This window comes from Thamnophis elegans, chromosome Z (genome assembly GCF_009769535.1).
Source record: "Thamnophis elegans isolate rThaEle1 chromosome Z, rThaEle1.pri, whole genome shotgun sequence".
Taxonomy (NCBI): domain Eukaryota; kingdom Metazoa; phylum Chordata; class Lepidosauria; order Squamata; family Colubridae; genus Thamnophis; species Thamnophis elegans.
Window position 1 is genome coordinate 15,929,704 of NC_045558.1, and position 13,566 is coordinate 15,943,269.

General features: G+C 41.4%; 1 protein-coding gene across 3 annotated transcripts in view; it reads left to right on the forward strand.

The window, feature by feature from the left end:
* The window catches only part of PFKP (phosphofructokinase, platelet), an 87,650-nt gene that overhangs the window by 24,704 nt on the left and 49,380 nt on the right, over nt 1-13,566 (forward strand). For all 3 annotated transcript variants that reach the window (XM_032237747.1, XM_032237745.1, XM_032237746.1), the window contains exons 3-4: nt 5,874-5,951; nt 9,246-9,435. In XM_032237747.1, the coding sequence (XP_032093638.1) occupies nt 5,874-5,951; nt 9,246-9,435 (268 nt within the window). The remainder of the gene's footprint in view (nt 1-5,873; nt 5,952-9,245; nt 9,436-13,566) is intronic.

A 13,566-nucleotide genomic window follows, 5' to 3' on the forward strand; every position in this document is an offset into this window, starting at 1 on the left:
TCTTGATGCTCTCTGAGATTTGTGGTTTTCTTGCAGATATTTTATTGTCAAACTCTAGCTAATATCAATGTTAGTGGGGTTACTAGTCTGGAAATGAAATTCTGCAAGAAAACCACCATGCTCAGAGATAAACAAGGACCTCACAGTGTTTAATGTTTCCCCCCTTGGTTGTATTGAAAAATCAGCTGATCATGGTTTTAGCAAAATTGAGGCCATCACTTTATCTGTCCAAAATGTTATTCTGTGGCTGAAGTCATTTCATCCCCTTTGTATTCTTTTGCTTCAAAGTGACCCAAAACATATCAGAAACTTGTTTGATTTGCATGTGTCTATACTCACTACTGCACCTCACAATTTCATAGTTAATCCTGACTCGATGGTGGAGAATTTCATGTTAGACAGGCAGTCCTTGACTTCAAACTGCAATTTCTGTTGTTAACTGAAACATCTGTTGCACACATTTTGCTCCATTTATGACCCTTCTTGTCACCATTGTTAGGAGTATCACTTCAGTTGTTAAATTAATAACATATTTGTTAAGTGAATCTAGTTTCCCCATTGATTTTGCTTATCGCAAAAAACAATCACATGACCCCAGCAACAGTTAAAGATATGAACCATGCATCTGAATTTTGATCCCATGGCATGGAAATTCTGCAAAGGTCATAACCAGAGGTGAAATGCTACTGGTTCAGACCAGTTTGGCTAAACTAGTAGCAGAAATACTAGCGGTTCACCCAAATCAGTAGTAAAAAGAATGCTTTTCTGATGATCAGCTGTGGTGCGTGATTTATATTAGCTAGAAAGCAAGATTTCCTGCATGCGCATGCTCACATTGCTACCAAACCCGTAGCAAAGGTAAGTTGATTTCACCCCTGGTCGTAACTGTGAAAATTGGTCATAAGTCATCTTTTCCCAGTGCTGTTGTAACTCTAAACAATCACTAAACAAATGGTTTTAAGTCAAGGGCTATTTATGCTGTAAAATTCTCACTGTTGGCTGAGAATCATAGGATATGTGATAAACTCATCTAAACCTACTTAGAGAACATCAGTTTGAAGGAAGTTGACGTGATTGTCCACTAAAATCTCCAACTTAGGTTTACTATGCAATGCGGTGCAGTCTAATTCACGTTCACTGTTGCTTCTATTTTGTGCCACATTGGAGAAATAATCGTGCTGGAATTCTTTGGAAATTGAGTGAGTTCCAAGTCCTTCATCTTTATTCAGCTAATGGCTTCTCCCACTCTTCTCCCACCCTCACCCCTCTGCTAGAGTTTGACATGTTTTGCCAAGCAATTATAAGTGCTCTGAGGTTGTGGGAAAAAGGAACCCCCTTGTCAGCCGAACTGCTGTTCTGATAGCTCTTTTGTGTCGGCTCTTGGTCAGTGCAAGCAAGGCATGCTAAGTTTGGTATTCAACAAACAGGATTCAGCCTGGATACATTTCTTCCAGCAAAAGATTGTGTTATCACTCTTGATTCCAGTGCAATCTGCTTTAAGATACCAAAGTGTTTCATAGAAAACAGACCTTTATTCCCAACAGACTTGCCTAGTTTGTAGCCCGAGACTGGAGTTATTCTTTAGCTTGTTCTTCCAATCTTCCCATTTATATATCTGATTTTCTTTTAGTTTACTAATCCATTATTTCAATCTAATCTTAGGGAATTTCTCCATTTCCACTACCGGTGTTAAAGGAGAAATTCCTGGCATTAGTCGGTATCTTCCTTTATTCCATAATTCTACCAAAAAAATTTAAAAAGGAATTTTGAATCCTCCTAGCAATTTTTAAAATATCCTTTTTAAACCAATTCGTTTCTATGGGATCACCTATTTCCCTTAATTCTTTCAACTCCATATCCCTCCATATTAAATCGCTAGTTGCTACTATAATATTTGGGACCACCTTTAATTGATTAGCTACCCAATAATTTCTAATATTTGGAAGACCAAGTCCACCCTTTTTTATTTTATTTATTTGTTTGTTTGTTAAACATGTACAAAGTGACAGGTATAAGCATTAACATAAACAAAGGAAGTAAATACAGATAAATAAATAAGTAGAACAGGGACGGTAGGAACGCTGGTTCCTAGAATTGAGAGCTGGATTTTTTGACAGGAAAGCCTGGAAGCCCAGCTCATTTGGAAGCGATGGGATTGGAGGACAATGGCTAGAAGTCAACTGAAATGGTACTTTTCTGCTGTAAATAGGTGGAAGTAATAGTAATAGTGTTGGAAGGGACCTTGGAAGTCACCTGGTCCAACCCCTTGCGCTTGTAGGAGACCTATACTATTTCTGATACCATGTCTGCTTCACATGAGAAAAAGGAAGGCTTTTGAAGTGATAGTTAACCCCTCTGGTCTAGCTCTCTGTGGTCATCTCAGGAGGAGAGGAGTAGGAGAAAGGGAAGAAGAGGAAAATGGAGAAGAAGAGAGAGGAGGAGAGAAAAAGGGAGGAGAGGGAAGGGAAGTAGAGAAGGGAGAGGAGAAGGAAAGGGAAGTGGAGGGGAGGAGAGGAGAAGGAAAAAGGGAAGTAGGGGGAGAAGGGAAGAGAGGGAAGGAGAAGGGAAGATACAGAAAGAGATGGACCATCGTAAAATGGGGTAAAATATGGTGTATATGAGAAAGGAAAACATTTTTTTCATTATTTTTTTTCTTAGTTGATGGTCATATATCCACATATATCACAATGGAAGTTAATATATGTTATAATATGATGAATGTTACATAATATATGTTATAATAAGATTGATGTTTTCGCATATTTGCCTATATATTACTGCATATTTGTTTATATATATAAATATAGGATTATAATGACGATGTTTGTATGCTTGTATGTAGGGTTAACATCTTGGGCATCTAGAGAGCACACTGCTCACCGTAGAAAGGAAATATATGATATAAAACAATAAAAATATTTGTTTTTTAAAAAAGCATCTCAGGAAAATGCAAGGCTGAAAACTTATTCTTCGTTTTAATCACACCTCGTTTAAAAATCCCTGTTCTCAGTGACTCAGTATCTGATTTTCTATGGTAATTTCCCAACCATATTGCTATGTCCCAAAGCTGATTTACCATGGTTATTTTAGGCAACAGTACTTAGGTTGCATTAAATATGATTAATGAGTTAGTAAATTGTTGACCTTGAACCTTAAAAAAGTCTACTTGCAGTTCTTACTACACTATATTGCCAAAAGTATTCGCTCACCTGCCTTTACTCGCACATGAACTTACTGTAAGTGACATCCCATTCCTAATCCAAAGGGTTCAATATGACATCGGTCCACCCTTTGCAGCTATAACAGCTTCAACTCTCCTGGGAAGGCTGTCCACAAGGTTCAGGAATGTGTTTATGGGAATTTTTGACCATTCTTCCAGAAGCGCATTTGTGAGGTCACATACTGATGTTAGACGAGTTTACATGGCCTACCACTTCATGGCTGAGTTGCTGTCATTCCCAAACACTTCCACGTTCTTATAATACAGCTGACCGTTGACTGTGAAATATTTAGGAGCGAGGAAATTTCACGACTGGATTTGTTGCACAGGTGGCATCCTATCACAGTTCCACACTGGAATTCACTGAGCTCCCGAGACTGACCCATTCTTTCACAAATGTTTGTCAAAACAGTCTGCATGCCTAGGTACTTGATTTTATACACCTGTGGCCATGGAAGTGATTGGAACACCTGATTCTGATTATTTGGATGGGTGAGCGAATACTTTTGGCAATATAATGTATCTGTCTTTCTTCTGGATAGATCCCATATTTCCCTTGCCTCTTTTCCCCAGGGAAAGTAAGGAATGTTGATTTATTTATAGTTTTAAAAAACCATTTCATGATATGAAAATAAGTGATTTGGCAAGGAAAGTCCAATAAAACAGTTAAACCTATGCTGTAAAAACTATATGCATCAAGCAGTCCTCGGCTTAGAACCACAGTTAAGCCCAAAATTTACGTTGCTAAGTGAAACAGTTATTAAGTGAGTTTTGCCCCCATTTTATTTCTTGCCACAGTTGGTAAGTGAATCACTGTAATTTTTAAGATAGCAACCATGGTTGTTAAGTGAATCTGCCCCCCCCCCCAATTGAGTTTGCTTGTCAGAAGCTCGCAAAAGGTGACCACATGACTCCAGGACAACTGTCGTAAATATGAGCCAGTTGTCAAAAGCCAAATTTTTAATCATGTGACATGGGAATATTGCAACAGTCACTAAGAGTGACAAACAGTCATAAGTCACTTTTTTCAGTTCTGTTGTAACTCTAAATGGTCACTTAAGAAATGGTTGTAAGTCAACCTGTACTTTATTAAATGCTAAAGAGGTTTTAATGCTATAGCTTTTGGGGAAAGGAGCTGAAAATGAAGGACTAACAGATAAGTGCAGATGTTAAAATATCCTTTCTTTCATTTCAAAATATAAGGTAGAGATCAAAAAAGCCAATGCCATTTGAGGAACAGGCTCTAGTGATTTTGACTTACCTGGACTATTTTGTAAACTGGAAAAAAATGAATAAGAGATATTGTGCCATGTAATGCATGATTTTTGCTGCCACGGAGAATCAGTTTTACATACTGGGACATAATTGGACATATTGTTATTGTATTATGGAAGCTTTTCAACAAAGGACAATTGATTCCCCCTTCCACCATCTAAATCTTGAGTACAATGACGGTGGGATAGGATGGGATCCAGGGGTGAAATTCAGCAGGTTCTGACAGGTTCTGGAGAATTGGTAGTGGAAATTTTGAGTAGTTCAGAGAACCGGCAAATACTACCTCTGGCTGGCCCCAGAGTGGGGAGGGAATGGGGATTTTGCAGTATCCTTTCCCTGGAGTGTGGTGGGAATGGAGATTATCCGTCTATCTTGCCCTGAAATTAGGCAGCCTTGGGTTACCCAGAATAGGTAAGGGATACATGCTGGCTGTCTGATTTGCAAATACAGGTTCAATAATAAGTCGTACCCTTTTTCCTCCATTATTACACTTGACCTAATCTTCCTCTATTCCATCTTTCTCTGTTGAGTTTTATGAATTCCTGCTTAGTAGTTATAGGCATACCGCTAAAATGGGAAACTCATTGCAACATTTCCTGGTTTACATGAGGTTCAATCAATATTGGTAGATAGTTGACATTTAATTTAAAATTTTGGTGAAGTGGAAACATGCACGCACACACCAACACGTTTCAAATATTTTATGTAACAGAGCATGTAGCGGCCTGCCTTTACTACTGAGAGCCCTGGATATAATCTTAATGTTGGCATTTTGTCTCCTAGTAACGGGATAAAAGCTCTTCTAATAAGCTGCAGTTGTACAGTTAAATTAATAGCTTCAGTGACCGGGACTTCAATATTAACACTGAAGATTTTATCAACTTCTGCACTGTTTATGTTAGCTTTTTTAATAAAAGGAAACCAAAAATGTCAGGCTTCACCCTGCAGACAGCAATGGATCGGTCCATGTAGATTTTTGGGTAATGATTCAGAAATGAATCACATCTTCCTCTTCCCAAGACATTTAACCTATAGCCGTGGGGTTCCTTCTGATGTCAAATTCATCAAAGCAATAGCAGTCTGCTCCTGCTTAGTGTTTTTCAAGATGAGTCAAAGATGGCATCAAAACTCTATATGTATCTGACCTTAATCTAAATAAACCGAAATCGCAGTGATTTTGCAACAAGGGAAATTCACCAGTTTCCTGAGATTTTTCCTGTTAATGTACTTGCTTGTATTTTTAGTGTGTTAGCTTAAAATTTCATTATCTGAAAAAATAACATCTCCAAATATGTGTTATATATTCTCTCCCTCTTTCTCCTTCCTTCCTTCCCTCCCTCTCTCTCATATAAACTGTTACTTTTTTTTTGCCCTACAGGGATACCAAGGTATGGTTGATGGGGGTGAAAATATTGCTGAAGTTACATGGGAGAGTGTTTCAAGTATCCTCCAAGTGGTAGGTACCAAATTAAGGGGAATGTTAATACAGATGTTTACCTGATAATATATTAAATCCGTGATGGTGAACCTAAGGCATGTGTGCCAGAGATGGCACATAGAGCCCTCTGTGGGCATGTGCGCCGTTGCCAGCTGCCCTTCCAGCTTCTTTCCTGCATGCTGAACAGCTGGTCTTCATGCCAAGACCAGCTGGCATTTGCATGCTGGAACCTGAAAGAGAGGATCTGGCTGGTGTACATGCATACAACAGAACCCAGTGCATACGCACTGACCAGCTACTCTCTTTCAGGTTCTGGCACTACAGTGCATGCCTGCACACTCTAGTTTTGGCACATGGTGCCGAAAAGGTTAACTATCACTGTACTAAATCATCAGTAAAAGACTGAAGCTAGAGCTCAAATAATGTACATATTTGAATGATCAAGAACACTTATTGATTCAAAGGTGTTTTTCAAAAGGCAACTGGACTGTTTTTTCCTTGAGGTAGAAGGAGAAGACGTTTCACTTCCCATTCAGGAAGCTTCAAAAATACATCTCCCCCTCCTTCTCCTCCTCCTTCTCCTTCCCCTCCTCCTCCTCCTCCCCTAACCCTCCTCCCCTTCTCCTCCTTCTCCTTCCTCCCCTCCTCCTCCCCCTAACCCTCCTCCCCTTCTTCTTACTCCCCTCCCTTCCTCCTCCTTCCTCTTCTCCCCCCCTCCTCCTTCCCCTTCCCCTCCTCCCCTCCCCTCCTTCTCCTTCCCCTTTTCCTCCTCTTCCTCCTCCTCTTCCTCCCCCTTACCCTTCTCCTCCTCCTTACTCCCCTCTCCTTCTCCTTCCCCTCCTCCTCCTCTTCCTCCTCCTTCTCTTCCTCTTAACCCCTTCCTCCCCCTTCCCTCCTCTTCTCCTTCCCCTTCTTCCCCTCCTCCTTCTCCTTCCTCTTCTCCTCCTCTTCCTCCTCCTTCCCCTTACTCTCCTCCCCCTCCTTCTTTTCCTTCCCCTTTTCCTCCTCCTCTCCCTTACCCTTCTCCTCCTTCCTCCCCTCCTCTCCTTCTCCTCTTCCTCCTTCTTCTCCTCCCCATTACCCTTCTCTTCCTCCCCCTCCCCTCCCCTCATCTTTCTCTTTCCCCTTCTCCTCTTCCTCCTTCTCCTCCTCCCGCTTCTCCTTCTCCTCTTCCCTCCTCCTTCTTCCCCTTTTCCTCTTCCTCCTTCTCCCGCTTACCCTTCTTCCCCCATCTCCTTCTCCTTCCTCCCCTCCTCCCCCCTTAACCTTCTCCCCTCCTCCACCACCTCCTCCTCCTCCTCCCCCTTCTCCCCTCCACCCACTCCTACTTCTCCTTTCCCTTCTCCTCCTCTCCCTCCTCCTCCTCCTCCCCCTTTTCCTCCTCCCCTTCTCCTCCTCCGGCTTTTCCTCCCCCCTCCTCCTCCAATAAACCAGTCCAGTTACCTTTTGGAAACGCACCTTTAAAACAACTATGATCATAGACATTAAGGCTTTCTGACACTATTGTTTTCTGTTGCTCTCCAATTTTTCCAGTGCCCTTGCAACAGAAGCTATACAACAAGTATAGAGTCTGGTGTGTTTTCATTCTGCTTTTCATTTGTCTGATTATCAGACCTTTTACAAAACTTTGTTATGCTGGGAGTTCTTTATGAATTGCTGTTGGGTTAAGGATGCTGCTCTTCAGCATCAGTTCCATGGTCCTTTTCTACCTGCTGAGGAATCAGTACGACATCATGAGAAGCGGCAACATTTTCAACTTACATAACAATTTTGTGCTGGAATAGTGTTCAAGTAATTAAGACCATCAAATTGGTGTTGACTCTTAGTGACCACATCAGTGGTGGGTTCCTATCAATTTGGACCAGTTTGGCCATACCAGTAGTGGTTTGGTGGCCTGGGTCACTGGAACCGGTAGCGACCAAGGCCTGCCACGCACCCAAACTGGTCCTCTGGGTGGAGCCTTAAGTGCTGCCATCTTGTTTTTCACTTCTGCACAGGTGCAGAACAATTTTATTGCACTGCGCATGCAGTGCGCATCAAGTGCGCACGCAACACACCAGTGAAAAACCAGCAGTAGTGCCTACTGGAACCCACCCCGAACCACATGGATAGTTTTTCTATAGCAGTTAGACTTATATACCACTTCACAGGGCTTTCAGCCCTCTCTAAGCGGTTTACAGAGTCAGCATATTGCCCCCACAGTCTGGGTCCTCATTTCACCCACCTCGGAAGGTTGGAAGGCTGAGTCAACCTTGAGCCAGTCAGATTTGAACCGCCGAACTGCAGATAACAGTCAGCTGAAATACTGCACCCTAACCACTGCGCCACCTCGGCTCTCGGCTTTTCTCCATGATGATTTGTCCCTCCGGTCTTCCAACAGTGCAAAGAAATTTTATTTTGCCTCTATGGATAGGTAACAGCACAATACCTGTGTTTAAGCATTTGATAAAAGGAAATGGAATATTGCAATCATACACAACACAGATTCTCTGTTTCACAAGATTTGGCCAGCACCCAAATTTCCTCCTGCCTCCTATTATAATCTTACTGTGTTTACACATCTACAGGGCATTCTCAGGGTGTGGAGGAAGAGAACAATAAATTCAACAAAGTTGGGAAAGTGGAAGCGGCAGATATTTTCATTTTTGAAAATAGGAATACCATGTAGCTTTGTAAGATACATGTGATATAGATTAAGATGAGTGCCATGCCTGGCATTTGTAAGAGTTGTAATTTCTGCATCTTTGGAGAAAGGAAGCTAGTTGTGAAAGGCTGTCACACAAAAGTTGTAAGCAACTTTTATTATTTGCCTATCATTAGCAATCAAGGGAGACAGTGGCTCAGTGGCTAAGACGGTGAACTTGTCGATCAGAAAGGTTAGCAGTTCGGCAGTGCGAATCCCTATTGCCACGTAACGGAGTGAGCTCCTGTTACTTGTCCCAGCTTCTGTCAACCTAGCAGTTCGAAAGCATGTAAAAATGCAAATAGAAAAAATAGGAACCACTTTTGGTGGGAAGGTAACAGCATTCCATGAATCTTCAGGGTTCAGTCATGTCAGCTACATGACCATGGAGACGTCTTTGGACAGCGCTGGCTCTTCGGCTTTGCAGCAGAGATTAGTACCGCCCCCTAGAGTCAGGAATGACTAGCACATATGTGCGAGGGGAACCTTTACCTTTGTCTATCATTACTAACATAAAGGGATTTTCCCCCCCTATTCCAATGGGCCCTGAATATTGCTTATGGATGATTTATGGCCATTGAAATGAGATCAATTTTTTCTCAGTTGAACTTTTCCTTCTGTTTTTTTAGGGGGGGACTGTTATTGGCAGTGCTCGCTGTAAAGCTTTCCGGACTCGCGAAGGTCGCTTGAAAGCGGCCTGCAATCTAGTGAAGCGTGGAATCACAAACCTTTGTGTGATTGGGGGAGATGGCAGCTTAACCGGCGCTAATATCTTTCGGGAAGAGTGGAGTGGCCTGTTAGAGGAGTTGGCAAGAAATGGTAAGTTATCTGCTTGCTGTCAAAGCACTGAATCACCATTGCATGCCACAAGAACTAGGTATGGCTCAACTTACAACTAGTTGTTTAGCAACTGTTTGGGATTATAACGGACTTACCTGGGGAGGAGGCACTTACGACCTGGATTTGAAATTCTGATGGTCTCATGCCCCACCCCCTGATCATATGACTAGTTGCTTGGCAACTGGGCTGCAGCCATTTGCTGTGTCCTGACCCCATTTTATGGTGGCTTTCCTGAAAACTGGCATTTACTTTAGGTTTTTGGCAAAACCACACCTATAACAAGCCATTGGTCTGCTTAGCAACCCTTGCATCCATTGCTTAACCATCACTACAAAAAAAGATTGTGAAATCAGATTGGCTCTGTAGCCATCATGAGTCATGATTGTGATGGTTCCTTTATGGTTGCAATTAAAAGACTACCTGTATTTTCCGTACTATTACTTCATTTCCCAAAGTGCTGGCATTGTCCAATCATGAGAATGTAAGCAATTGTTTCTAAACTCCACATTTTCAACCCAAGTTGTGACAAAAAGCAATTTAAACTAATGGCAGCTGCAATATCTAGTTAGTGTAGATTAGAACAAGCTCAGATATCCTAAGTAGGTGCCATCCTTGGTGGTTGGAGATGTGATTCATATGCACCCTTATGTGTTTTATAGTGTTGGTAATTTTTATTACATCAATTTTCTTTTGGTCTTTTAGTTGTTTAGTTTACAGGCCACAACCACATTTCCAGAGATTATCTCCTGCTTGGGTATTTTTATCAGTTTTATTAGTTCTGAGTTTCAGCTATCTTACTAACCTCATTTCTCTACATAGTTCCTTGTCTGCAACATTATGAGTTCATTCTGGTCTTTAATTATACGTCCTATTAATTTTTCCTCTCACCCTCCATGCATGTGCTGAAATGCTTTGTAGCATTTCAATTGCACTGGAAATAATTAGTGGTTGCTCTGTCTGTCTGTTTGTCTGTCTGTCTGTCTGTCTCTATCTGCACCTATCTATCTGTCTGTCTGTCTGTCTGTCTGTATCTAGCTATCTAGCTATCTAGCTATCTGTCATTGTCATCTGTCTGTCTGTCTGTTTGTCTCTATCATATTTTAGAACTTCCCATCTCCCTCACAGAGGGATTCTGTGCTTTTAAATGTTCATTAAATTAATGTATGTAGTTTATAAACCGTAACTCCAGTAGGAACCACAGACATAGGTCCTTCAAATGTCAGAACAGCATGCTATTTGTCCCTGAATTGCCTGACAGAAGGCATATGCAGTGAACTCTGCCAGCATTGTCTTGATGTCTTGCTTTTGTTTGCTTTTATGAATGAATAGACTCATTGATAATGAAGCACACCTTGCAAATGAAGCAAGAAAACAAGTTCCCAACATTGTGGTAAAATACTGTGTATTGTGCTCGTCACATGGCCACTTTTATTTACTCAGTTCCTATTATTTGCTTTTCTGATATTGCTACTTAGGAACTTCACAGTCACTTCAAATTTCTTTTATTTACGTTTTTCATGTATCTCCCTGCAATATTTTCTTCATCCACTGATAAGCAATCTATCACTCACCCTGGCGAATAGATACAGAGCTTTGACTTTGTTCTCTCTCCCCCTTTTCACTCTCCCTTACCCCATTATTGCTTTTCAGTCGATTGCCAAGTCTGATCACACCCAACATTGCACAAATACACCTTCTCTATCCTTCACCGGTCCATGTTTTTCTCATTTGTTGTGGTCTTCTTCTCCCTTGGCTTCTGTTGTCATTGGTTTCTAATTCCCCTCTGTTCCATTCTTCTTGTCCTTCTGATTACTTGTGTCAACCGCTTTATTTCATGTAGTTCATCCCTAACATCTTATCTGTGAAGTCTTTGGCTGAACGGATCTCCTCCACCCTTCATTTGTTAGGCAAATAAAGTCAGTGCACCTGTTCCATTTATCCTTCACTTCCCCCCCCCTTTTTTTTTGGTGCTCTTTTGTTCCCATGTGAGATCTGGATGACTATTAAGTTTCCTGTTACAGATGCCCTCATTTTATACCAATAACAAATTGAAGCTGCACAAAGACAGATTAATTTAGATTGCTTCACTGATATAGGTAGGTGGACCTAAAGGACCCTTTTCGTTTCATATATTTTATGAACGAATTCCTTTTTCTTGAGAGAAAATAATCACTTGCTAGGAGAACAGGGAAAAATATAAATAGCCCAAGAAGATGAATTAGGGGTGGCACTGTTATCCTTTGGAAGATTTGCTGGGCCTCATGAGTGTCAGAACTCTTCAGTTTGGAGAAGGATGGAGAGCACGCCACGTACATGCTACATTTCTTGTTATTTTTAGCTGACTTCTATTTTTAGGATGAATGTTAAGAAATGAGGAAGCTGAACTCTGATACTGGAACCATCACAAACATATCTAACATTCACAGCCAGCAAAATGTCTCAAAGCTTGATATTGTCCAGATGCTAGGGACTTTTTTTCCCTTTCGTATTTTCCCATTTTATTTCTTATTTCTGTAAGCTGTGATATCCCACACCAAGAAATCTATTGCAGTAGTTGAGTTCCAAACAAGGCATGTGCAAGATCTCACCCCGTGAAAAGGGAAAGTAAAGTTGACAGAAAGTTTTTCTTTCCTTTTCTCTCTCTCTCTCTCTCTCTCTTTGCTAAGCTTCCTGTTTGCCTGTCAGTTATGAAAATGGCAGTTCTGAAAACGCCCTCTATTTGTGGTAAGAAAAATGACTATGAAGATGAATTCTGAACCAGCTTTACACTACTGATTGCACACGCTCTCTTGTCCTTCAGATCTTCAGCTTACAGGAGTATTTTTCCTCTTTGAAAACTGTGCTCCTTTTGGTGAAGCTGGCATTCAGAACTGAAAGAACTTGTTGTCACCTATAGACTTCATAAAAATATTTCCTTGTGAATGGAACCGTGAGAAATATCCATGATTTTCCATTTCTTGGTTAACATTGCAAGGGAGAGGGGGCATGTAGAAGTGGCTCAGATCCACCATCTGGGCCATTCTTGGTAAAAGCTTAACTACTTTCATTTAAACTTGAATAATAGGGTAAAATGTGCAGAGTCCTACCGGTAAGTCTAAAATGGCTTTTTACTGACCATCACAGCATAAAAACTTATCCTTATGGATGTGAATCCATATGAAAGCATCTTTCATACAGTCAGTCCATTGGTCCATCTACACCAATTCTCCTTGTCCTTGTCGTCGTCGTTCTCCTCCTCCTCCTCCTCCTCCTCCTCCTCCTCCTCCTCCTCCTCCTCCTCCTCCTCCTCCTCCTCCTCCTCCTCCTCCTCCTCCTCCTAATAGGCAATGGTTGTCCACAGTGGTGAAATTCATTTTTTTTATTACTGGTTCTGTGGGTTGGCTTGGTGGACAAGGCAGGGCAAGGATCCTGCAAAATCTGCATTCCTACCCCCCTCCAGGGCAAGGATACTGCAAAATCCCCATTCCCTCCCCACTCCAGGGTAAGGATACTGCAAAATCCCCATTCCCTCCCCACTCCAGTGGAAAGATATTGTGAAATCTCCATCCCCACCCCACTCCAGGGGATGGATACTGCAAAATCTCTATTCTCTTCTCATTTTTGGAGGAAGAATATTGCAAAATCTCAATTCACACCCCACTCTGGGACCACCCAGAGGTAGTATTTGCAGGTTCGTCAAAGTACTCAAAATTTCTGCTACCAATTCTCCAGAACCTATCAGGACCTGCTGAATTTTACCCTCAGTTGTCCATAGTCGAAGAGAGGTCTTATTCAAATCTGCTACCTGAAATTTTCCACACCCATGTGTGTGGGGGGGGGTGGGTGGGAAATACGGCTTCTCAGACATTACAGAAAGTACCTAATGAGGTTAATATTCATGGCGTCCAGTCTATTTTTTTTCATCCTTCCTAAAACAGCCAAAAGGAAATTACTATGCACAGCATGTAGTTTATATTCTTAATGAAAGTTCTAATTTACTTAACTCTTTTCATATCATGTCTTTATACCATTATGCAATACTAAAGTGATATTTATGTATACCTTGAGACTGTAAGATCGTCCTAATAAGGCTGAAAGGGAAGGGATGTTTCTTGGGTATTTCTGGACGTA